General features: G+C 43.0%; 1 protein-coding gene across 16 annotated transcripts in view; it reads left to right on the top strand.

Moving 5' to 3' along the window:
* MEF2C (myocyte enhancer factor 2C) overlaps positions 1-24296 on the top strand; it is a 172987-nt gene that overhangs the window by 93535 nt on the left and 55156 nt on the right. For all 16 annotated transcript variants that reach the window (XM_028749307.2, XM_028749312.2, XM_028749309.2 and 13 more), the window contains one exon: positions 724-927. In XM_028749307.2, coding sequence (XP_028605140.1) covers positions 724-927 — 204 coding nt within the window. The remainder of the gene's footprint in view (positions 1-723; positions 928-24296) is intronic.

Genomic DNA, 24296 nt, shown 5'->3' on the forward strand with positions numbered 1-24296 from the left:
CGTTGGAAGATGTTAAGCAGAATTGTTTGTTTGTTGATATTCTGCCTCTCCCAGTTCAGGACTCAATAGCTCACGACATAAATTAAAACAGATACAAGTTTTTTAAAAAACAAAATAAATATAAATAATAGAATGTTACAATATATGAAACGTAAATATCTCTAAATGAAATATAAATAATAAAATGAAAGCATTATCCTTTGTATATTTGAGGGTTTCTCAAAGCTAACATGGAGTCAGATTGGCGGCATATGTAAAGGAGTCTGCTCTTCCCTCAGAAGAGAGTACCTTTAAAATATTGCTATTGCGAGGACTACACTCAAGGTAGCAAATTTTAGTAAGTGAGAAGCAAAAGTTCATGAGTCTGAAAATGCATGAAACAGTTTGTGTATTGGCAACCAAGTATGCTGAATTGCCTTATTACGCAGAGGGTTCTAATGCCAGTGTTTTGAGCTTGTAAATAAGAGCAGAGACACCCAGCCCAGATTAATCATTATGCTTCTCGCCTTTCTTGAGCATTAAGCATTGTTCATATGTCTTTCCTCAGTTACTTAAACGTCAGAGATATTTATATTATTTGTTGGTACTATATTTAGGTTGGCTGTTTCACTTCCCTCCTGAATTTGTTCAAGCCCAGAAATTATATCAACTGCAAGGTAACATTTCATGAAAAGCAAAAGAGACGGACCTGACTTCTCCCTTTCTTTCTTTCTTTTTTTTCAGGTGACATTTACGAAGAGGAAATTTGGGTTAATGAAGAAGGCTTATGAGTTGAGTGTTCTCTGTGACTGTGAGATTGCTCTAATAATCTTCAATAGCACCAACAAACTGTTTCAGTACGCCAGCACTGATATGGACAAGGTGTTGCTGAAGTATACAGAGTACAATGAGCCACACGAGAGTCGAACGAATTCAGATATTGTTGAGGTAAGAATACACCTCTTGCAATTCCCCCCCACCTATACTTTGCCATGCAAGTTTCATACTGACTTTGTTTCCTTCATGTCAATTACTTGATGACATTCAGCTGAAATAGCTACATGTATTTCTTTCTACAACTCACAAAACTGTGGAATACAGGACAAAGCAATATACTATTTGAGTCACTGTTTGAGTTCCTTAATCAATTTTGCTTCCATTTTATATTTATAAAGAAGTCACTTCCATTCAGTGCAGAAAACCTTTCTTACTGTCAAGCATAATAATACAAGCCATCACCTTCTTAAAACGATGGATTGACATTAGAGAGATAGGTAGGTCACTAGATAGCCATCCAATAGGTTTTCTAATGTGAGTGCAAGTTAAACATCATGTAAAAATCTTACGGTGCAAAGTAAACCAGGCCTTTTACACATTTGGCCTTAATGTATTGTTCAGTGTGGTTTGAAATGAATATTTTGTTGCTTTGCAAATAACGAAAAGGAAAACCCAGAAGAGCATTGATTCCCAAATGCATTGTATTTCTTGTTTGCTGCCATTGATTTACTCTGCAATCTTATGGCAGTACTTTTAAGTAAAGATGTAAACAGATAGGTGGGTCACCCTAACCAGCCTTAACCGTCTTTGAGAAATACTTATTTCAATGTAACGATCTCTGGGAGTTTTGCTGCTGATTTCAGTGGAGCCAGAATTTAAGTGCCTGTCTGCTTGGTGGCTTCCTGCACTCTTGGTTTTATGCTTTAATGCAAATCCAAAAGTGCACAAAGCAGTCCCATAAAGAAGAAGAAGTTTGTGCTTTCCTTCCCTGTGATAACCGTACCAACCATGCTGTCTCTTTGACTGACCAGACACCATGCTTAAGGCTTAGGGAATGCATGGGTAGCACACTGTTTGAAGGTTCAGAGTTTGCTCAGCAATCTGAGTACTAGGGAAGCTAAATGGCGTGCGCTCTGGTTTCCGTCACAGTGTTCCGTTCCACAAGAAGCTGTTTAGTCATGCTGGCCACATGACCCAGAAAGCTGTCTGTGGACAAACACCGGCTCCCTCAGCCTGAAGTGAGATGAGCGCTGCACCCCATAGACGCCTTTGACTGGACTTAACTATCCAGGAGTCCTTTACCTTTTACCTTAGCTAATATGCTAGTTCTTCAACCACTCAGCCTGGCCAGTAAATAATATGTGGCAACTATGCTTTGTGACAGGATGTGCAGTAGTGAGTTTGGTGGCCGTGAAGTTGTGGCCATTCATAGATTTGTGTCAACAAAGGTTTCAGGCTCTTTCTACCAAAAAAGCAAAAGCTGCAGGAACACGTTGACAATCATTTTGGTAGATTCAAATGGTTAAGCGATAATCACACAAAAGAGAGACAAAATGCCTTGAGTACTGTTTCTTCCATATGGCTTGCTGGCAGCTAAAATAGCTTACTAACTTGAAAGGATGTGATTTTCTATATTCAGACTGAAATACAGAGTGCAGAGGTCACTCTGGATTCAGCACTGTTTCAGGGTCAGAGGAAATAGTTTTGCAGCGTGTGTGGGTGTTTTTTTGGGGGGTAGAATCTTTACATTAGGGGAAAGGAGGGGGGAAAACTTCAGTGTAATTATATTGTTTTACTTGATAATTAGCATCACTGTTGCTAGTACAATGAAGCAAGAAAACAAAAGCTGAAGAGGCAGGCAGCTTCACACACAAAAGTAGCTTGAGTACATGTCTTAGTGCAGAATAAAGAATTGCTGTCTTTTAAATATTTAAATGCGCCAGGGAAATGCAAAAAAGAAAACCCTATCCCAGAGAAAACCAGAAATCATCTTCTTCTAAGGTATCCAGCATTGTTTGACATTGATCTCATTCACATATACTGCAATGCTAACCCAAATTGAGCAAACTGTTCTCCCAAGAAAATGATATTTATCTTTTCATACTACAGGATTTAAGGCGGGATTTTCTTTCTTTCTTTCTTTCTTTCTTTCTTTCTTTCTTTCTTTCTTTCTTTCTTTCTTTCTCTCTCTCTCTCTCTCCTTTCTTTCTTTCTTTCTTTCTTTCTTTCTTTCTTTCTCTCTCTCTCTCCTTTCTTTCTTTCTTTCTTTCTTTCTTTCTTTCTTTCTTCCTTTCTTTCTTTCTTTCTTTCTTTTTCTTTTCTCATCTCTGTGATTGTTTAACAGACTTTAACACATGGGTAGGCAAACTAAGGCCCTGGTGCCGGATCCGGCCCAATCGCCTTCTAAATCTGGCCTGCAGATGGTCTGGGAATCAGCGTGTTTTTACATGAGTAGAATGTGTCCTTTTATTTAAAATGCATCTCTGGGTTATTTGTGGGGCATAGGAATTCATTTTTCCCCCCTCCAAAATATAGTCCGGTCCCCTGCTGAAAAAAATTGCTGACCTTTGCTTTAACAGAATCCATACTGCTTTTTTGCCACATATTGGCATCTGGTATGTGGTTGAGTCTTCTTTGCTTCACAGTGATGCTGAGCACATGTGTGGTGATCAGCCTATAAACTAATGTTCTGCTTCTTTCTAAAATGAAGTTTCAATTCTTAGCCTATTCGAACTGAGCAGCTTAGAAGCATGGCCTTGGTCAGAGTAGGATAATTAGACACAATTTCGCTTGTAAAGTATAAATGTGGGAACTGCATGGAGGGGTTAGGGAACTAAGTGTGTTTTCTGTTCTCAAGATCCAAATATGACTGCTCCCTACAACACACTCTGGCAATGTGCATCCTTTTATTTTAAAAGCTATTTTATTTATTATTCATCTTCAATGGATTCTGCTGGAGCTAATAACACAGAGTACTTGCTATCAAATGTCAGAGGAAAACTGCAGTGGGACTATGTGCCCTTGACTCCCAGGTTTTTCAGAAAATAGAGATTTGATATCCTTTGCTTATCTGACAGGGTTTTCACAGCAAATTCAGGTATTAGACATGGCAGAGCAAAAAATAATCATCACAGATTAACTTTTTGACCTTCTAAATAATAATAGTTATTACTGAAATTGCTAACAAAATCATTCCTCCCACTTAAGAGTGAATCAAAATATACATTTGGAGACTCTGAGTGTTGCCCTTACTAGTTTAGACAAAACTATAAAGGCAGTGAACAGACTTTTTTAAAAAAAGTTTTACCTATTTGCTTTGGGACTCTGAAGGCTTTAGCATCTGGTGTGAAATTATCTGGGCTTTTTAATGATTTCAGGATAACATTTTATTACTTAAGGTTTTATTTGTCCATCCCAATCCCCTGGCACCACATTCTCATTGGTTGTGCAGTGGTACCTTGGGTTAGAAACACTTCGGGTTACAAACTCTGCTAACTCAGAAGTAGTACCTCGGGTTGAGAACTTTGCCCCAGGATGAGAACGGAAATCACACACCGGCGGTGTGGTGGCAGCGGGAGGCCCCATTAGCGAAAGTGTGCCTCAGGTTAAGAATAGTTTCGGGTTAAGAACGGACCTTGAGGTACCACTGTACTTTGTAACCTGAGGTACCACTGTACTTTTAATGCATTTGCTTAATTGTAGCACTTTAACATCTTGTGTTTTCTTCTCTATGACTGCCTCCTCAATTCCCATCCCTTGTTATACAGAGTATTGCAAACCTTTCCCATCCCCTGTACATCGGTCTTTCTTGTTTCTTCATTTCCATTCTCTCTCGTCTTTCACATAAATCATGCTTCTCTCTTCCTTCCAGACCATCGCTCACCCTTTTTGTTACCTCCAGCCAATCAATCTTTTATTTCTCTGGTATTCTCACAAAGCTTCACCCTTTCCTGTCCTCACCAATCCACTCCTTTCTACCAAGTCCATGGCTGCTACTTCATAGTTCAGATTCCCTGCTTCCCTGAAATATTTCATTTCTCTCCCTTCTAGAACCTCCATCTCAGCAGTTCTCTCCTTAATTACACAAACGCAGACACAAAGACACAACACACAGACATTCCCACATCCCCTTCAAACATTTTGGAAACTCACAGCAACTCACTCTACTGAACAGTTTTGATGCTCCCATACAGTTATCTAGAGATGGGGGAGAAATTCAATTTTTATTTATTTTATTTTTAATGAGAAATTGCCTAATTCACACTTCTCACATCACTGCATGAAATGAAACATAATTATTCAATGAGATACTCACTTCTCTTAATTCTGTGATGCAGTTTGCCAACAACACAATGCTTATCAAAATGGATATATTAGAAGAAAGTATACATAAAAATGCATATATTAATGAAAATAATGTACATTAATACATCATGTTAGGGGGAAATGTGTATATTACGAGTGTGACGTGTAAGCCAGGAAGTTGCCATGTCAAATTCACTTTGGCCATCAATTCACTAAAGTAATTTTCAGCACACTTCAATCTCAGTGCTTCTATGTCCAGTTCTGCAACATTCTGAGAATATGACTGATCCACTGTATGGAGTTGTTGTAAGCATTACGGAGATAATGGTCTAGTTTAGAGGAAACATGCTTGTTCTAAGAAACCATGGTGCCTGAGTGCTGCATCCTCATCCACTGAACTTTAACGGTTCTGTCACGGTTATTAAATTGCAGCTTCCTGGTGTATCCAATCTGGAAAACTGTAGTTTAATCTCTGTCTACAAAGCAGGATTTGAAACCAAGGGATACAGTTGTTGGATAAGCCCTAGAAGTCATAAATTAAGGCAAAGGAGAAAAAGGAAGAGGCAGCGCTGGATTTAGGGCGGCGTGGGAGGTGCTGAGGGGGTTGCAAAATTATAATAAATAAATAAGGAATTATTGTGAAAATAATAAATATTTAGGGGAGGCACTGAATTTTGTCCTCACTCAGGGCACCATATTACCGAAGTCCACCCCTGAAACCATGTGGACAAAACCCTCATATTTAGATTTCCATCTAGGAGCCTGTAATTCCTGAAAAGTCAACAATGAGATGGTGAGTAACAGGTTTCACTGACATGTATTTGCTCAGCACTACCAATCTTTTCTACCATCAGCCAAAGAAGAGTTTCGCTTGTTCAGTAGGCGGGGCACTCTCAGTGCACGCAGGGCTCTAGTGAAATCCACTGTAAACCCAGTTTATAACCTGTGTAAACTGAGTTCACATTCTGGAATATGCTGCATATTTCTTCAGTGTGCAGAGGTTCCTTGACAAACACATAGGAGATAAATAAATCAGTGTAGAAAGGGTTCCCTGAAGACAGGAAATTTAAAACCACTGGTGTAGATTGTAATGGATATATGAAGTCTGTAAGATAGCTCAGTGAGTTTACAATCTCATGCTCTCTTTCATAATGCATCCATGTTCTATGTATCTGAAATCAAGTCTCACTTATTTCCATGGGATTTGTTGCCAAGTTAGCATGTTCTAAGGCTCATAACTTGCAAAAACTGCAATTTGCTCTTCTTTCTCATTGGCCATGCCTGACAAATGTGGCTGATCTAACTGAGAGTGATCCTTGAACCAGAGGGCAACTCTCTCTCAGCAGCGTGTTCACCATAGTACAGTCATACTTTTTTTCTTCATGTGTCATGCCGACACTCTCAAAGACTCAGTAGGGTGGCAGTTCTATCCCTGATGATTATTATTATTAGAATAGAATATATAATTTATACCTCGTCCATCTGGCTGAGTTTCCCCAGCCACTCTGGGTGGCTTCCAACAAAGTATTAAAATACAGTGGTCTAAAAAAATTAAAAATAAAATACAGTGGTCTGTTAAACATTAAAAGCTTCCCTAAAGAGGGCTGCCTTCAGATGTCTTCCAAAAGTCTGGTAGTTGTTCTTCTCTTTGACATCTGGTGGGAGGGCGTTCCACAGGGCGGGTGCCACTACCGAGAAGGCCCTCTGCCTGGTTCCCTGTAACTTGGCTTCTCACAGCGAGGGAACGGCCAGAAGGCCCTTGGAGCTGGACCTCAGTGTCCAGGCAGAACAATGGGGGTGGAGATGCTCCTTCAGGTGATAAATATTATTACTAGTGATAAAGTAGCCCCATGGATCAGTATCTCACAGGAGACTTGATGTGGCATGACACTCTCTCATCTGCCAGTTAATTTCTGATGAGAGGATATACACAGTAGTGCCATGGGATGGAGCCCTGGAGTCACGCTCATGACACTGGTATCATTGCTGCTTACCTGGATGCACCTGGGGCAGGGGAGCACAGCAGTAAGGTGGAAGCCACACAGGGTGCCCTGGTGAGACTGCCACAACCTGGGACCTCGCCAGCTCTGTCTGGGTAAGCAGCAGTGACATTGGTCACTGCTGGATATACACACTGCTAAGAACTCTTATTAGCAGCAGTAGATGCCATGAAAAAATCCTTGTGTATGTGAGATATAAGCAAAACAAGTTTGTAAATGTGACTGTTGGCACTGGAAAGAGAACCGATATTTTCTGGAGGAATATGAAACCAGTGCCAGTTTACAATGGGCATTTCTTAAGAGGTCTGTTTGCTTTACATTGGGTGATGAATTCCTTCACTGTGAAGTTCCGTTTTTGCTGAAAATTGAAGAGAGATTTTATATAAGCAACAATATAGTCTTAACAGACATGAGCTGTTGAGGGAGGGAAAGAACCCTCTGGTATAGGATAATGCAGGGTTCAATGTCACAACTTCAGTATTCTGAAAAGTTGGCAACCATTCTGCACTAGCTGCCATTTAGATTGCTTAAAGAGCACATATCCATGTGACTTGCTGCATAAGTGATACATTATGTGTGAAAGAAATGACACCATCCCATTTTGCTGATTGACTTACTACATTTTGTTGCCTCAGACCTTTATTGCAGTGGATCCTATAGCATACCTAAGATTAGTTACCTGGTAGGAGGTTATGAATGAGATGAAGGAGGAAGAAATCCCCTCTGTCAATTATTTCTAAAGGTCACAGAGCTAATGACTAGCTGAGAGGTTAATTAGATTCTGAAAGCCTTTTTTAATATCAATTAAGACTCTTATCTGTATATCCATAGTAAATAAGCACCTCTCACTATTTCAACTTGTGAACCTTTGTTCTCTTGCTCTGAGTGGCCTTGCACATGACGAAAATGCAGGGAAGATATGCTTCTCCATCACATCTGGAACAAAATGGTGGCATCTTCCCTGTACCATGAGATTCACAGAGTCTCAGGAATGTGCAGATCTCACTATGCAATGAAGCAAAGCATCTCACCAACACCTCCCCATCCTCTGTGAAGCTGCTATCTGGGTAGGATTCAACTGATGAGTCCCTTTAGTGGAAACCTGTGCCATGATTTCTGCTAGCACAAAGGGGCTTCCCCCGTCCCCGTCCCCTACTTTGCATGGTCCCTGTGCCCTTGAAATTAGCTGAGGGGGATCAGGCCACCCCAAAACAGCTTATGGATGTGAGAGCAGGGATTGTTCTGCCTGGCAAACTATAATGCTTGCACTGACAGAATGATTGTCCTAGTGCCACATTGAATTCCTCCCTAAGGAGTTGATCCAAAGGTTTCCCAGAAAAGGTGAGTTTCATTGAGGCACTGCAGGAGGTGGTTCAGGTGTAAGGGGCAGCAAAGGAAAGGGGAGCAGGAGACTTTTGCAGAGCTGAGGATGTAGAGTTGGACAAGCAAAGGTCACAGGAAGGGATGTGTCAGGAAATAAGTACAGAGAGATAAGGAGGGGAAAGGCCAGGGGGGTTGAATTTGAGAACAAGAGGTTTGTACAGTATCTGGAAATGGACAGGAAGCTGGTGCGAAGATTTATCACATGGCCAGAGTGACAAGAGAAGTGAATAATTTTGGCACACTGTTCTGAATGGATGCAAGTGGGAAAAGGTGAGACAATGGAAGAGCAAAGGAAAGAAGACTGTAGTAGTCAAAGCAAGATACAACCAGGATATGGACAAGTGTTTTAGCTGAAGGCATCGATAGGAATGTTGTAAAGCGAGAAGCAACATGACTTGGCAACTGACTGAATTTGGGAGGCAAAGGAGAAAGAAAAATGAACAGAGGGGATAGCTGACATTGTCAATAGATATAAGGAATGGCCGTAGCTCAGAGACAGAACATCTGTCCGACATCTAGTCCCCAGCATCTCCATGTAGGGTGGTGAAAGACCGCTGTCCCAAACCCTGGAGAGCCACATGGTCTGACTCGGTATAAGACGGCTTCCTATGTTCCTATGACTTGGCAGGGGCCTGCAAACTTTTTCATCAGGGGGCCTGTCCACCGTCCCTCAGACCTTGTGGGGGGCCAGGCTATATTTTGATGGGGGGGTGGGAATGAACGAATTCCTATGCCCCACAAATAACCCAGAGATGCATTTTAAATAAAAGCATGCATTCTACTTATGTAAAAACACCAGGCAGGCCCCACAAATAACCCAGAGATGCATTTTTAAAGGACACATTCTACTCATATAAAATCACGCTGATTCCCGGACCGTCCACGGGCCAGATTTGGAAAGCGATTGGGACGGATATGGCCCCCGGGCCTTAGTTTGCTTACCCATGACTTGGGCAGTAAACTCAGAACCATTAACTGTGGAACAAAACAACATTCTAACATAATAAGCTTCCAGCAAAGTCACCATATTAGTTTCATGCTGCAAGAGCAACGAGAATCAATGTGATGAAGTGGATTTTGTTCCAAAGAAAGCTTATGGTGTAATAAATGTGTTCATCTTTAAGGTGCCACAAGGCTCTTGTGTTGATTTTGACTACTGTTAGGCAACCACAGAGACAGTGTAAAAGCTGGGGGGGGGGGGGCTTTGGAAGCTGCCTTAATTTTTGTGGGAGGGAAAGTAAGTTTATGCAAGCAGGACCCATGCATTTGTCCTAACTTTTCCACTCTCGTTAGTCATCCTATGAGGCAAAAGTAGGATGGAGTGCTTTAAAATTAACAGCTTATAAAGAGCAAGGTCTTGAGTCTGCATCATGCTCTGCTCGTTCTGCTTCACAGATAAGTGTTTCTTCTTCAAGGCATAAGATAAGCTGGCTCAGGAGCAGGGGGGGAAATCTTGCACATTTGTGCAACATTCTTATAACCTAATAGGTCTACTGTTTTGTTCTGGGTTTTTTCTCTCCACTCCCTCCTAATCTCATCATTGGATAAGGTTCTTTGTTTTTGTAGTCACTGTTTCACATAGTAACAGCTTGTTGTGTTTTGGTCTATTTGCCAGAGGCTAGGTTTATTTTTAAATCCTTGAACTTTTGAGTTTTCTTTTTTTCCAAGATTGGAAGCAGCTGAAATGCCTAGAGTTACAGGTTGAAAAGCTTGCTTTACAATATGAGAAAAAGGAAGCTCCGATTTCCCCCTCCCCCTTTTGTGCTGCTTTGCTCCTTCTTCTTTTTTTAATTTTTCCTAACAAATGTCTCTAACTGGTAGTTGCCTAAAAATAGAAAACCACCTAGCTAAAAATAGGTTTGCTCTCAGTCTTGCCAAGGAAAATGGAGAGGAATGGGGCGTGGACTCGGAGGCTGAGTAATCCAGCTCTATTCATTCAGAGATCCCTTTGAGAATGCAGGCCGATGATAAAGTGCCCTCCCAAAAAAAAGGGGGGGGGGCCACAGGCCTCACTTGCTCTCTTCAGACTGCTAGGTGCCAATAAACATTTTAGCCCAAGGATATATTTTTTTCTCAGAGTCGTAAACATTTTATGAAAGACAAGGCTTTGTTTCACAGAAGCTAACTTGCTGTCAAAAATAGCTGGCTTTTCCTAAAGCCTTCCTCCGTCTCCCCTTCAGCCATGGTCCCGCTTTCCTCAGAGTTAAGAAATATATATATATTTTTTAAAAAGGGGGTTTTCAGATACATACTGCCAGTGTGTGCAACTGAGATACAACCTAACATTTTATAAATTTAATAACTCGTTGACGCTGGGATACGTGTGGGCCTTGCTTTCAACACTTGCCCAAGTGAGAGAAATGGCATTTCTTTTTTTGAGTTTTAAATTGGTGGGTTGCTATAATTTCCTAATTAACTCTTGCATCGCCTCAGAGTGGTTTTTCACGTTCAGTGTTCAAAACCCAGGAGCTAAGGGATCTGTTTATGAAGTAGCATTAAATGAAGGAACTGGAATAAAAAGTATTCTTTTAATTTGAGGGACCATTATGCACCTCTATACCATATTTAGGCAGATTCCTTCTCCTGGTTGCATTTGTTTTGGGTTCTTCCACAAAGAACCAGAACTTTGGGGTGTATGTATGTAAAAAGCTCTTGGTTTGGAAACATGTTAGTTCTGATAACACAAAACACTTGGTTCTGATAATACAAAATCAATAACATATTGATTCACATACAGTGTGGGAGAGACATTAATAAATAAGTCAAGGTTTGGAGGTGGATTGAGAAGGAGGCATTTTATGTTCTGAGTGGACCTTGATTTTCCTTTCCTTCCTTTCCTTTTTTACTTACACAGAGCACTAGCAGAAATCCTAAAGCTGCAGCGTGCTTTCAAACGGCTTTCCTTGAGCTTTTGTTTTTGGAGTACTTTTAATTAAAAGTAATCTTGACAAATATACCAGCTGGGTGTGTAGAAATGTCAGCAGAGTTCAGGAGGTTACATGGGACTGTGTATTATTATGCGCAGTTCCTGTAAATGCGGCTGGTGATAAGACTCTGAAGACAAAGGACAATAATTGATGAGAGGGGACTTAAATCACCCCAGAAGAATCAGAGCCCTTGTATCTATACACATTAACTCTTTTAGTCTCTTTCCTGCTTATGAGGAATTTTGTCATTGCATGTTGCAACCCTCCCTCATCCCCCCCCCCAGCTACTGCTTTTTGTGATGGAGGCGAGGCAGACCACAAGTGACCTCTTTATGCAGTAAACAGGGTGTGATTGTGTCTGTGTGGTGTATTAGTAATTACCAAGGCTGAATTCCCATATTGAATCTTAACTGCTTGCATGGAAAAATAGGACACACAACCTTGTGCAACTATTTCCAACCTAGATAGTGATCTCTATATTGCTGTGTTGCATAGACAACTTTTTTTAGCAGCAAATTCATTTTTCTATGTTTTATCATTAAGACATTCCTGTTATGCATGATAGATGCAAACCTCGTTTATGTGAAATTTGTTTATAGGTACTATTCAACAGATGCTTAGAAGTGCCACATCAGTGTGTGTGTGTGTGTGTGTGTGTGTGTGTGTGTGTGTGTATTAACCACGTACTGTAACCAAGGTTTGTTCTTGGTTTATGGCTTGTGGTTTGAACAGGCAAGAAGCTAAACGACGAGTCCAAGTTCGCACACCATGCTAAGCTAACCCGTGGCTTAGCTCGGTGCTGTTCAACAGCAGCCAGGGAGGAATGACACAGCTATGAAAACTAGGCCACTGAGTGTTAATGTAATCTCTGAAGATTTTTGTTTGTTTGTTTCTGGTATATAGTCTGGTAGCCAAAGCCCAGGTGAGGTGCTGACAATGTTGCCACTCTCAGATGGGTATCTGTGGTTTAATGTTATGACACTAACTCTTATTAGCCAAAATATTGCTGCAGATGCGATACAAACCATAGAGGAATTTGTATGAAAGCTTAAGCATTCTCAGCAAAACTTCTAAACTTTTAAAGTAAATTTTTCTGAATGTTTATAATTTATTTTTCAACACTAAGATATCTTGGTTGTAATAAGCTCATTAAGATATAGAATGTGCCATTTTGGGTTGGATCAAAAGCCCAGGGAATTGAAGAGTGGCTGTCCTTTGATTTATTTGTTTATTGGAAAAATCCTAATCTTCTCTTTCATAAAATGCAACAGGGAAGTTTACAAGTATAAAATGCAATAAAATTAGCCCATAAATATCTATAAAACGTAACTAAAAGCATCAACAATGTGGCTAAACAGATGGGATAACAGGTAATTCTCTACAGCAACCTGCAGATATTAGGAGGGCAGAGAGAACTTATCAGACTGCAGTTGTTAGGAGTAGTGCAGGTGGGAAGGGGCAGGTTGGTGGGAGCCATGTCAGTAAGAACTTGGCCCAGGGCTTAATTTTGAAGACTTCAGCAGATAAAGTTGACATGTTTCCAGGTTTTTCTCTCCAACCATGAGGGCCAGTGTCTTAACATTTTTAAAATGAGGAAGGGGGCAGCTGTTAAAACAGATTCCTGGCCATTGTACAACTATTTCCACAAGAAGTGGCAGAATGCTTCACTGTTTTTCTTCAAATGTAGCCACCTTCATAGTTTTCCTAAATTCAGGGTGAAGAACTTGCTCTTCACTTAGGATCCTTTCCTTCATTTTTTATACTTTTGGCAAAAACTTGGTTAAACTTCAAAATATGCTGACTTCCCCCTTTGTTACAGTAAACAAATGTTAATTATTTATCTGTGTTCTGCATAATTTGCATCCATACTTTATGAATTAAGTAGATGTTATTGATTGGACTCCATTTGCCTTCTGAGAGGTCTCTAAATGTATGGCATGGGTTTACCTAAAGCTCAAGATGAAATTAACACAAATTATAAAAATTGTAGTTATGTAAAAGTTTCAGTTACATTTGCTTTATTAACCCAGATACTTAATAACCGTAGGGTCAATGATTCACTGTGAACTATGTTCAGAATAAACAATTCTAAATTATTATTAATGCTTACGCATTAATTGTTCAATGCTGTTTAAATATACAATAATGATTTGTATCCAGATGCTTTATCATTTCAGCAGATCAGCCTAGATCGTCTTCTTTTATGCTTAGAAATTAATGACCAAGTAAATGTACCAGTAAAAGAAGTCTGCCCAACTTTATTTTGAATAATTTAATGTCTTTGCAATAGAAGCCGGCATTAAGGGTGAAAATCTTTGATGTATTGGATATGCATGCATTATAAAAGTCTGAAACCTACTTATTTACATCATCCTGTGCAACCTATAGACAACTATAATTACATTTTATAGAGCTCTATTATATATAAAAAAGTGCATGCACTTTACGTTAGGGTTGTTAAAGCATGAGTTTATTTCTTTGATCAAGCATTACACCACAGAGGCTGTTCAAAGGAAGTAAATTATAGAATAGTCGATAAGAGTATTTTAAACAACATGCAGCTGCTATAGATTGACTCAGAGGAGATCAGAATCTTGACGGAGAAGCAATTCCTAATGGATTGTGTGCTGTGTGTAGGGGGAGAGAGAGAGAGAGAGAAATTTCACTGCCACAATAGGACCATATGTAGAATATGACCGAACGTAAAGAGCACATAATGTATGCTTCCAATGCCTGTAATTGAGGGACTTGATATTGGTTATTACATGGTTTTAGTGTGTTCAAACTCGTATCAGCAAAATCGCAGCTCTTGCTCCCTCCCCAATCCCCACCAGTTATAAAATGTGTAGGTTAGCAGTCACATTTTTTATTTTTATTTTAATGATATATGAACATGACATTGATTCCTAAAATGTATATTTCCTGGAACACACCTACTGAACAACTTCCATCCCACCCTGCAAGGCTTTTTATTGCCATTGTGGCTTCCTTTCATGTGGCATCTTTGGTTCCTTCTCTTCTGCTCCAAAGTAGCAGGATGCTGTTGGGGTAGTGGTGGTTATATTACATGGTTCTTTGATTCCATAAGACAGGAAAAATCATGTCATGGGATGTCCCAATCCAGTGCTGTAAAAACCATGCAGACTCAGTAAGACTAATCATGTATTTTATCTCTCTGGTTGCATTTTGGATTCTGTGGGTCATTTCTTCATCCATGTGTATATGTGCATATGATGTGCAGCTAGCTTGCAGCACAGTGTCAATCCACTCAGGTTGTTTGGATGTTGTGCATTAATACTATCTGGATCCACAGTTAGCCTAGTATGCAACAAAAGAGAGCTATGGAATTATGTAGACAAGGCATATGGGACGCGGGTGGCACTGTGGGTAAAACCTTAGCGCCTAGGGCTTGCCGATCACATGGTCGGTGGTTCGAATCCCCGCGGCGGGGTGAGCTCCCATCTTCGGTCCCAGCTCCTGCCCACCTAGCAGTTAGAAAGCACCCCTAAGTGCAAGTAGATAAATAGGTACCGCTTTATAGCGGGAAGGTAAATGGCGTTTCCGTGTGCTGCGCTGGTGCTGGCTCGCCAGAGCAGCTTCGTCACGCTGACCACGTGACCCGGAAGTGTCTCCGGTCAGCGCTGGCCCCCGGCCTCTTAAGTGAGATGGGCGCACAACCCTAGAGTCGGACACAACTGGCCCGTACGGGCATGGGTACCTTTACCTTTTAGACAAGGCATAAATACAGTATGAAGGCAGGGCGTGCTATGTACTCATACAGTAGGTGTCTGCATGTTACATTCTACAAGTGTACACAAAACATTGAGCCAAACAAATCAACAAGTGTGCACTCTTTTGCACAAGCACATGCGTGTAGAGATAGCTTGTACCTGTATTCATTGTAACATGTGAACAAAGCTATAGGTGAGAAAAGACAGGGAAGGGGGTTTTGGAGAAGCAAGAGCAACATTCCATGGAGCATTGCCTATCTCTGTCCCTCACAAGCAGACAGGATTTTCAACTGTTTTCCCCCAGCATGAAGTGGGGGCAGAGGATATTTAAGTTGCTGCAGACTGTTAGATATTAATGGCAGAGGAGTAAAGTGGCTGTCAAGAGAAGGTAAGGAGAAAGCAGAGACAGCTGCAATTAATGTGAATGAAAATGAGGTGTGTAATGGCAGCCTTTGTAGGTCTGTATAGAGTTAAGGCAGACTTTAGACATGGATCTTAAAAACAGAGAGATTCAATTTTTTACTCGGCTATGGGCTCCTTGCGTGACTTTAGCCATTCATTAACTCTCTCTCAGCCCCAGTTTCCGTTTTGTGAAACAAAAGTATATCTGCAGATGCTCAACTGTGGTCAGTCCCTTCAGCAGACAGTGACATTGTTAGTCTCGGGAAAAACAACCCCATATTTGCGTCAAAACACCAGCCTTCTTGCTGTTGATGTATCGCTAAAATAACAGTTTCCATAAGGAGCATCCAGTACTCACAATGTTTGTTGTATGTTGGCTTGCAAGATACACAGTACTCTTCCTCAGTTCAAGAAAAATTATTTTCTGAAGCTTTGTCTAGGGATTTAAAAGGTGTTTCTCTATTTCCTTCTCTCCAGATGTCTCCATTTATAGCTTCTAAATGTTGTCAGGTATAAATGGTTTCACCTAATTGTCTTCATTAGCAGAGGCCTTGAACTGTCAGCCCCCCTGCAGATAACAAGATTTGACAGTTCTGACTAGAGCTGCACTTCCTGAACCAATACAAAGTACAAGTAGCTGAGAAGTCTTACTAGCAGGGCTGTGCAATCCCCTCACCCCATAACAACACACTACACTACATGACAAAGGATCCCATTTTACTTTTGCATTGCATATAATGTATTTTCTAAACCTGCACAATTTCATGGTGTGTCCTGAGCTTTAGTTTTTGAGAGAGGAGAAAGATCTGTCCCCATCCAAAATATATATACCATTCCTAATTTTATAAAGTTCTGTCATGACTCCCCATAGTCTTCTTTCTTCTAAGCGAAAAAACCTCACAGGCTTCACCCTTCTTTCGTAGGAAGGTGATTCAACCCTTTCATCATTTTGGTTGTTCTTTTCCAATGCTGGGATAACACTTTTCACATGGGGCAACAGGTATTTCGAATGTGGGTGCACCACTGAAAGGCATTATTATTTTCATGCCTTCCCTTATGCTTTGTTTTTCTTTTTAAATACTGCAGCATATTTAGCTGATTTTTTTGGATGAAATAGGAATTCCCTGGACAATATTGGAGCTTGGAGTTCAGTCCACAGAAAACTGTGCTCCCGCGACAACTCCTTGTCTGGTTAGCTACTTTGCAAGTGGGGCTTCCTTTCGGTGCTGATCAGCTGATTGGAAAAGAATGGAACCTCTCCTGGGATTGGCTGCAGCAGGGAGCTCCCTGTCAGAAACTCCCTATTGCGGTTGGGGGGATGTGGAATCTCACTTTCTATGTTTGGAGCAAGTGGTTTGGATTCAAGCTGCTTCTTCCAAATGGAATATTTTTATCTCTGCAAACGTTGCAGCTGCTTCCTCTGCTGAGGGGGAAATACTCTGTTTGGACTTCAAACGTAGCATCCCCTCCTTCCCCCAGATAATCTGCAGAAGGAAATATGCTTTGTATCGAAGCAGCAGCTTGAATCTAAATAGTGTCCTCCAAACAAACTTTGAAGGGCTTCCCTGTAACTGCCAAGCAGCTGATAAGCGGTTAGAGGTAGCTCCTTCATCAAGTGTCAAAGTTGGCCAACTAAGGTGGAGATATTGGGGATCTGACCCACTGGCCAGATCCAGTTTCCCACCACTGCTTTAGTAGAAGTATAGTTTAATGTGATGTGTGAACCAAGCCTTTGTTGAGCACTTTGTTATCCACAACTGTCCAGGCAGTATAACAGGTACCTAATGTGGGCAATGGACATGGTACTATTGAAATGATGAATTTGGCACAATTCATAATGTATTATGCGCACGTGCACAAATAGTGCCTTGCTGTGTCTCCCCTGCCCACTGTCCCTTTTTGTTCACTTCTACTTGATCACAGTATTGCACAGCCAGCAATGTGAGCAGCTGCCATCTCAATGCAGCCTTAAATAAGTCTTGAAACCTCTTTGACAACAATTTTATGCTGAGCCATTTCTTCTTCCCTGATGGGACAACAATTAACAACCATTTCTGAACCATAATATTTGCCGTTATTGGATTTATGAAAGACAGGATCCTGTTCGATAAACTCCAAAACTGATGGAGTGGCATTTCTGTCTGTTCAGAGCGATGTAGGAGAACCATATTGTTCAGATGTTTTGGACGAACAGCTAAGTCAGGAGAACCATGTATTTTCTCTGTGCAGTTTATTTATCTCACTTGCTCACAGTTAAATTCATATGAAGGTTACGGCTGGCTATATTAGTCATACCCTGCTATGGCCAGGATAAAGATTTGAAGCAACAACATGTAACTTAAGGAGCAGGGTGTGTTTAGGGCTATGACCCTGCATATATCCATTTGAAAGGAAGTTCCACTGAAATGAATTGGGTTGATTGAAATGATGATTCAGATGTTATAGCCCCTCACACGGAAACTACCAAATGTTCCTTCCACTTGGTAGGAAATCTTTAAAGCCAGAACTGTTTCTCTGACTGATTGATTTCTTCTCTGAGATAACCACCACCAAACCTGTGAGGTTAGTGGTTAGGTGGAGAATCTTCCTGAAATTTAGGTGAACCAGGTTTATCCAGGAATTCAAATATTTCAGCCAATATGACCACGAAGAATAGAAGTTCAGTGACTTGTAGAGCTGGAGCTGAACCACTTGAACTAGCTTATTCTTGCAAATAAATGTGTTTGAGAATCTGAACAAAAATGGTACAATCTTATACAGTTTTAAATGGCAGAGTAAATATGTTGCTTTTTGCTTTTTAATTATTACTGCACTGCATTCTGCGTTAAACTGGAAGTGGCATAGCAGATCACTTCCAGACTTCTAACACTTTCTAGCTAAGAGGGCAGTCCCCCTTTCTCCAGCTTCATTTGTTGGCGGGAAGATGCCTTTCATTTTGGACTATTATATGGGGAGAAAATGTTAGATATTATCTCCCCCCCCCCCATTCCTGATCTTGATTGGCCCCTGCATTTTTTAGGACAGGGGAGACAACAACCATGTTACCTAGAAAAGAAATGGTTAAAGTCACAGATTTGGTTTCTAGAGAGAAGAAAGAAAGGCCATAGTGAAAGAAATTTCTAGAGCAATCTATGACTGTGTAGACACTATACGTTTGAAGCACATTTACAACACGTTCTTTCCTTCAAAGAATTCTGGGATTTGTAGCTTGTTAATGGTTGCTGGAATTTGTAACTCTTATACCTTACAGCGGTGGTTCCCAACAGTGGCGTAGCGTGGGTTGTCAGCACCCGGGGCAAGGCAAGTAATTTGTGCCCCCTAACCCGTGGATTTGCGCCCCCAACCTGTGGATTTGCCCTAACCCCAGATGTTGCGCCCGGTGCGGCCGGCCCCCCCTGCACCCCCCACGCTACGCCACTGGTTCCCAATTAGCTAAGTGCTTTAGAGCCCCCATTTTTCCAAAGCCAAGCCAAAGCCTTCTTTTGGAAATTTTTATATCTCTGTTGTAGTTTTTATTATGTGAATGGGACCACGGACCACCAATTGGGAACCACCACCTTTCAGAGTTACAAATCCCAGCAACTGTTAACAAGTTGCAATGCCCAGAATTCTTTGAGGCAAAGAATGATCTTCAAATGTGCTTTAAGGGTATAGTGTGTGTAAAGCCTATACAGACCATTACCAAATAGAATAGTATTGTGATAGGCCTGCAAAGTTGATCCACTGAGTTTTTAAAAGCAAGGGGGTTGGGGGGAGGCGGGGGGCAGATGCTGGAGCAGTGTACAACAGTGTTGTGTGGACTGAATGGGGGAAAAGTGTGGCTGTTCCACTATAATTGCCCAGTGTGGACACAGCTGTGCATTATAATTATCATTACGCTGTATTTCCAAATAAACAGCATAGAATCATTACATTTGTGTTCTTCTCACCAAGTAGATCCGCTTTCTTTTTCTCTTGCTGCTCTTCGTATCTTCTCAGATAGCTACAAAAACATGAAAATTGGCCCCTTGACTATTTCACAGCTGCTCCTGGAGTTCTGAATACCAGCAGTATAATTGGCCAAAATCTTGTTAATTTCACTTGCCTGTTGCTTTTCGAAGCTATGAGAAACAGCAGGGGTGTTGACCCTGTATTTCTTTTCAACTTTGTAAACCAGCCGTGCTCTTAGCTTTTATTACATGATTCTAACAATGCTTTCCTACTTCCCTGTTGCTTTCTGCCATCTCACTACATCCAAAAACCTATCCTGGAGTTGGGAATGATGTGCATTATTGTTGTTATATTTATACCCCGCCCATCTGGCTGGGTTTCCCCAATATTGGCAGGGGAGAGGGGCATATGGAGGGAGGAGTTTGCTGAAAATGCCTTTGTTGTGTGAACAGAGGGATCCAATCAGTTATCTTTCCACATAGGATTTAATGAGTAGAAGAACTTCATATGTTTAAATGAAAGTTTATATTTTACTGAATCAGTTTTCATCTAACAACATATCTAACAATATCTTCCTAAAACTAAACAGGTCTTCCCTCTTCTTGCACATGCTTGCAAAATTTATATTTTGCAGAGAAGACCTTAATGGTCATGTTACAGATAGGTAGCCGTGTTGGTCTGCCATAGTCAAAACAAAACAAAATTCCTTCCAGTAGCACCTTAAAGACCAACTAAGTTAGTTCTTGGTATGAGCTTTCGTGTGCATGCACACTTCTTCAGATATGTCATATATATTCATTCAGGTCATGATTAGCATTCCAGAGTCCCTATTTTCCAGGGACAGTCCCAGATTTACAGAAGTCATCCCGGTTTCTGATTTGATCCTGGAATGTCCCACTTGTCCCTAGGATGTCCCTATTTTCATCAGAGAAATGTTGGAGGGTATAGAGCAATGCAACTCCCGAGCCAAGGAGATAAATAACTATACAAGCTTTAGAAGATATCTGAAGGTAGTAGCCCTGTATAGGGAAGTTTTAAAATGTTTAGTGTTTGATTATGTTTTCAATTACCATATTTTTCGCACCATAGGACGCACTTTTTCCCTCCTAAAAAGCAAGGGAAAATGTGTGTGCGTCCTATGGAGCGAATGCAGGCTTTCGCTGAAGCCTGGAGAGTGAGAGGGGTCGGTGCGCACCGACCCCTCTCGCTCTCCAGGCTTCAGGAAGCTATCCGCTAGCCGTGGGAGACCCAGCTCTCCCACCGCTAGCGGAGCGCAGCATTAATCCCAAAGCTTGGGGCGTGCGGAGCTCAGCGCGCCCCAAGCTTCTGGGTGCAAGCAGGGTCTCCGCTAGCCCTGGGAGAGCCCCGCGACGTCGCGCGGCTATCCCAGGGCTAGCGGACCACTGCGCTAATCCCTAAGTTTGGGGCATGCGGAGCTCAGCGCGCCCCAAGCTTCTGGGTGCCGGCAAGGTCTCGCTAGCCCTGGGAGAGCCCCGCGACGTCGCACGGCTCTCCCAGGGCTAGCGAAGCGCTGCGCTAATCCCGAAGCTTGGGGCGTGCAGAGCTCAGCGCGCCCCAAGCTTCTGGGTGCCGGCAAGGTCTCCGCTAGCCCTGGGAGAGCCCCGCGACGTCGCACGGCTCTCCCAGGGCTAGCGGACCGCTGCGCTAATCCCGAAGCTTGGGGCGTGCAGAGCTCAGCGCGCCCCAAGCTTCTGGGTGCCGGCAAGGTCTCCGCTAGCCGTGGGAGAGGCCCGCGACGTTGCGCGGCTCTCCCAGGGCTAGCGGACCGCTGCGCTAATCCCGAAGCTTGGGGCGTGCAGAGCTCAGCGCGCCCCAAGCTTCTGGGTGCCGGCAAGGTCTCCGCTAGCCCTGGGAGAGCCCCGCGACGCCGCGCGGCTCTCCCACGGCTAGCGGACCGCTGCGCTAATCCCGAAGTTTGGGGCGTGCGGAGCACAGCGCGCCCCAAGCTTCTGGGTGCCGGCAAGGTCTCGCTAGCCCTGGGAGAGCCCCGCGACGTCGCACGGCTCTCCCAGGGCTAGCGAAGCGCTGCGCTAATCCCGAAGCTTGGGGCGTGCGAGCTCAGCGCGCCCCAAGCTTCTGGGCGCCGGCAAGGTCTCCGCTAGGCTAGCGGAGACCTTGCCGGCGCCCAGAAGCTTGGGGCGCGCTGAGCTCCGCACGCCCCAAGGTTCGGGATTAGCGCTCTGCTAGCCGTGTCTAGGCTGCAGATAGCAGCCTGCTTCCCGGAGCGTCGGGCGCCCTGAAAGCAGAGCTCCAGGCGCTTCGGGAACACATCCGCAGCATGGGGAGGCTTGCAGGAGTTCCCCACAGGGCTCCCCACGCTGCGGATAGCAGCCTGCTGCCTGGCGGGTGGGGCGCCCTGAAGCAGAGCGCCCCTCGCGCCAGGCATACATCCGCAGAGTGGGGAGCCTTGCAGGAGTTCCCCACAGGGCTCCCCACGCTGCGGATAGCAGCCTGCTGCCTGGCGGGTGGGGCGCCCTGAAGCAGAGTGCCCCTCGCGCCAGGCAAACATCCGCAGAGTGGGGAGCCTTGCAGGAGTTCCCCACAGGGCTCCCCAAGCTGCGGATAGCAGCCTGCTTCCCGGAGTGTCGGACGCCCTGAAAGCAGAGCGCCTGGCGCTTCCGGAACACATCCGCAGCGTGGGGAGGCTTGCAGGAGTTCCCCGCAGGGCTCCCCACGCTGCGGGTGGCAGCCTGCTGCCTGGCGGGTGGGGCGCCCTGAAGCAGAGCGCCCCGCGCGCCAGGCAGACATCAGCCAGCCCCACAAGCTCGGGGGACAGCAGGGAGGCGCAGCGCCACTATCCCGCTGTTCCTCGACCTGGTTCGGTTTCCCTGACCTGCTTTTGGGGGGGAAATAAAGGGAAAAATTTTTTCCTTTATTTCCCCCCCAAAAAACTAGGTGCGTCCTATGGTCCGGTGCGTCCAATCGTGCGAAAAATACGGTATGTTGGAAGCTGTTCAGAGTGGCTGGGGCAACCCAGTCAGATGGGTAGGGTATAATAATTATAACAATAATACGATAGGACATCCATATTTTCATCAGAGAAATGTTGAAGGGTATGGCATTCTGGTGAGGAATTCCTCCTTATTTATAAAATGTGAAGGAACAATATTGGAAGGAGAAGGCACTGAAAAGTTCTGTGACTGTGTAGTGTGATAAATGTGATAGTGGTGTGCCCAAAGCCCTGGTCTATGTTGGTAGGGCACAGTATGTCCTGAACTACACCCAGGTTGTGGTTTTGTAGCTTTAACCAAAGAACTGCTCCCTCTCACTTTATTAATGTAGTAGATGACTAATTCTCGCCCCTCACTGTTAATATCGGCTCAGTCATATTAACTTACCAAACTGCCTTATGCCGAATTGTACAATACTGTATATTTATTCCAGTTATCTGGACTAAATTGCCACTCTGGTTGGCAGTGACTCTCTAGATCAAGACGGGGAACCTGTGGTTCTCCTACATGTTGTTAGACTACAACTCCCATCATCCATGTCTATTGGTCATGCTGGCTGAGGCAGATGGGAGCTGGAGTCCAGCAACATATAGAGGGCCACAAGTTGCCTACCCTTGCTGTGGATTGTCATTGTTACTGAAATTTCCCCATCTCATTCTTGAGATACCCCAAGCACCTTATAAGCACACCTAATATACAGTGTAAGTGATACATATTATAAAGTAATAGTAAAGATAAACAATTTCAGCAAGAAAAGGGAAGTTATTAGGCTAGCAGATCCAACACCAACCAGAGTTAGGCCCATTGAAAAAAGGACATTTCCATGTACTAAATAAATACCACCAAGAGCCATTTTGCCCTCTGGTCAATGAGTTCCATGACTTGAGCACTATTGCAAAGAGTCCCATCTAGTGTATTACTTATCTGTCATGGTGGAGGGACATGGTTGAAGAGCGTCTCCTAGTGAGCTAGGTGGACAGTTGGGCTACATGCCACACCTTTTACACTGCACAATTCCTTCTCTCCCTCTCATCATTTTCATAATAGACATTTAATTGAGAATTATAAATGTTTCCGTTTGCAACGTTTGGATTTTTTTAGTTCAGCTCTCTCCCGGGAATGTCTGTGAGCAGACACATTGTAAACTAAAGACATTCTAATGAGCAGATAAAACGCCTACAACTCTTAATAGCTGTTTAAAGACCAGGCCTGTGATCTTACATGCAGGGGTTGGGGGGGTTGTTTTTTTGAAGGTGCACAGATTCCATTAGGTGTATTCATTGCAGTAGAAGAGTTTTGTAATTTACTAGAATCATTTTTGTGGATTTATTCACTGGTATGTTGCAAGCGTTATGAACAAGTAAGCAGACAGTCTGCTGTGATGAGCACTGACTGTTTCTGAGGAGCTACATGCGTGTTGACTGGCAAACACAAAAATGGACCCTTGTGCCATTTTTGTGTGTGGTGTTTAGAGCAGAGAAAGCAGAAGGGTGTTTTTTTCAAGGGAGTCCATAGTTGCACTTCCTAATGTCCATCTAGCAATTCATTATTGTTATGTTGTAAAAATAATGTAGAGCAGGCAGGAGGGGGGTGGATGGAGAGAATTATCCCAAAGAAAAGCTTGCCTCTAAGAACCATTTTTTAAAAAGAAACTTCTAAGGAACAGCCAGGTGCTGTCAAAAGTGGGGTTGGTATCTCAGTTGGTGGCAGGCTTTCTGCTGAGTCAGCATTGCCTGGCCTCTGCCTTCAGTGCCATCTCTGGAAGTGTGTAGCCCTCTAGATGAAATGCAAAACCAAAATATTGGTTACTTAGAATTCCACGGCCTGTTATACAAGAGTGACTGTATTACTTCCAAAGTCTAAAGTGGGGGTGGGGGGGGAGTCAGGCTC

This window comes from Podarcis muralis, chromosome 11 (assembly GCF_964188315.1).
Source record: "Podarcis muralis chromosome 11, rPodMur119.hap1.1, whole genome shotgun sequence".
NCBI lineage: Eukaryota > Metazoa > Chordata > Lepidosauria > Squamata > Lacertidae > Podarcis > Podarcis muralis.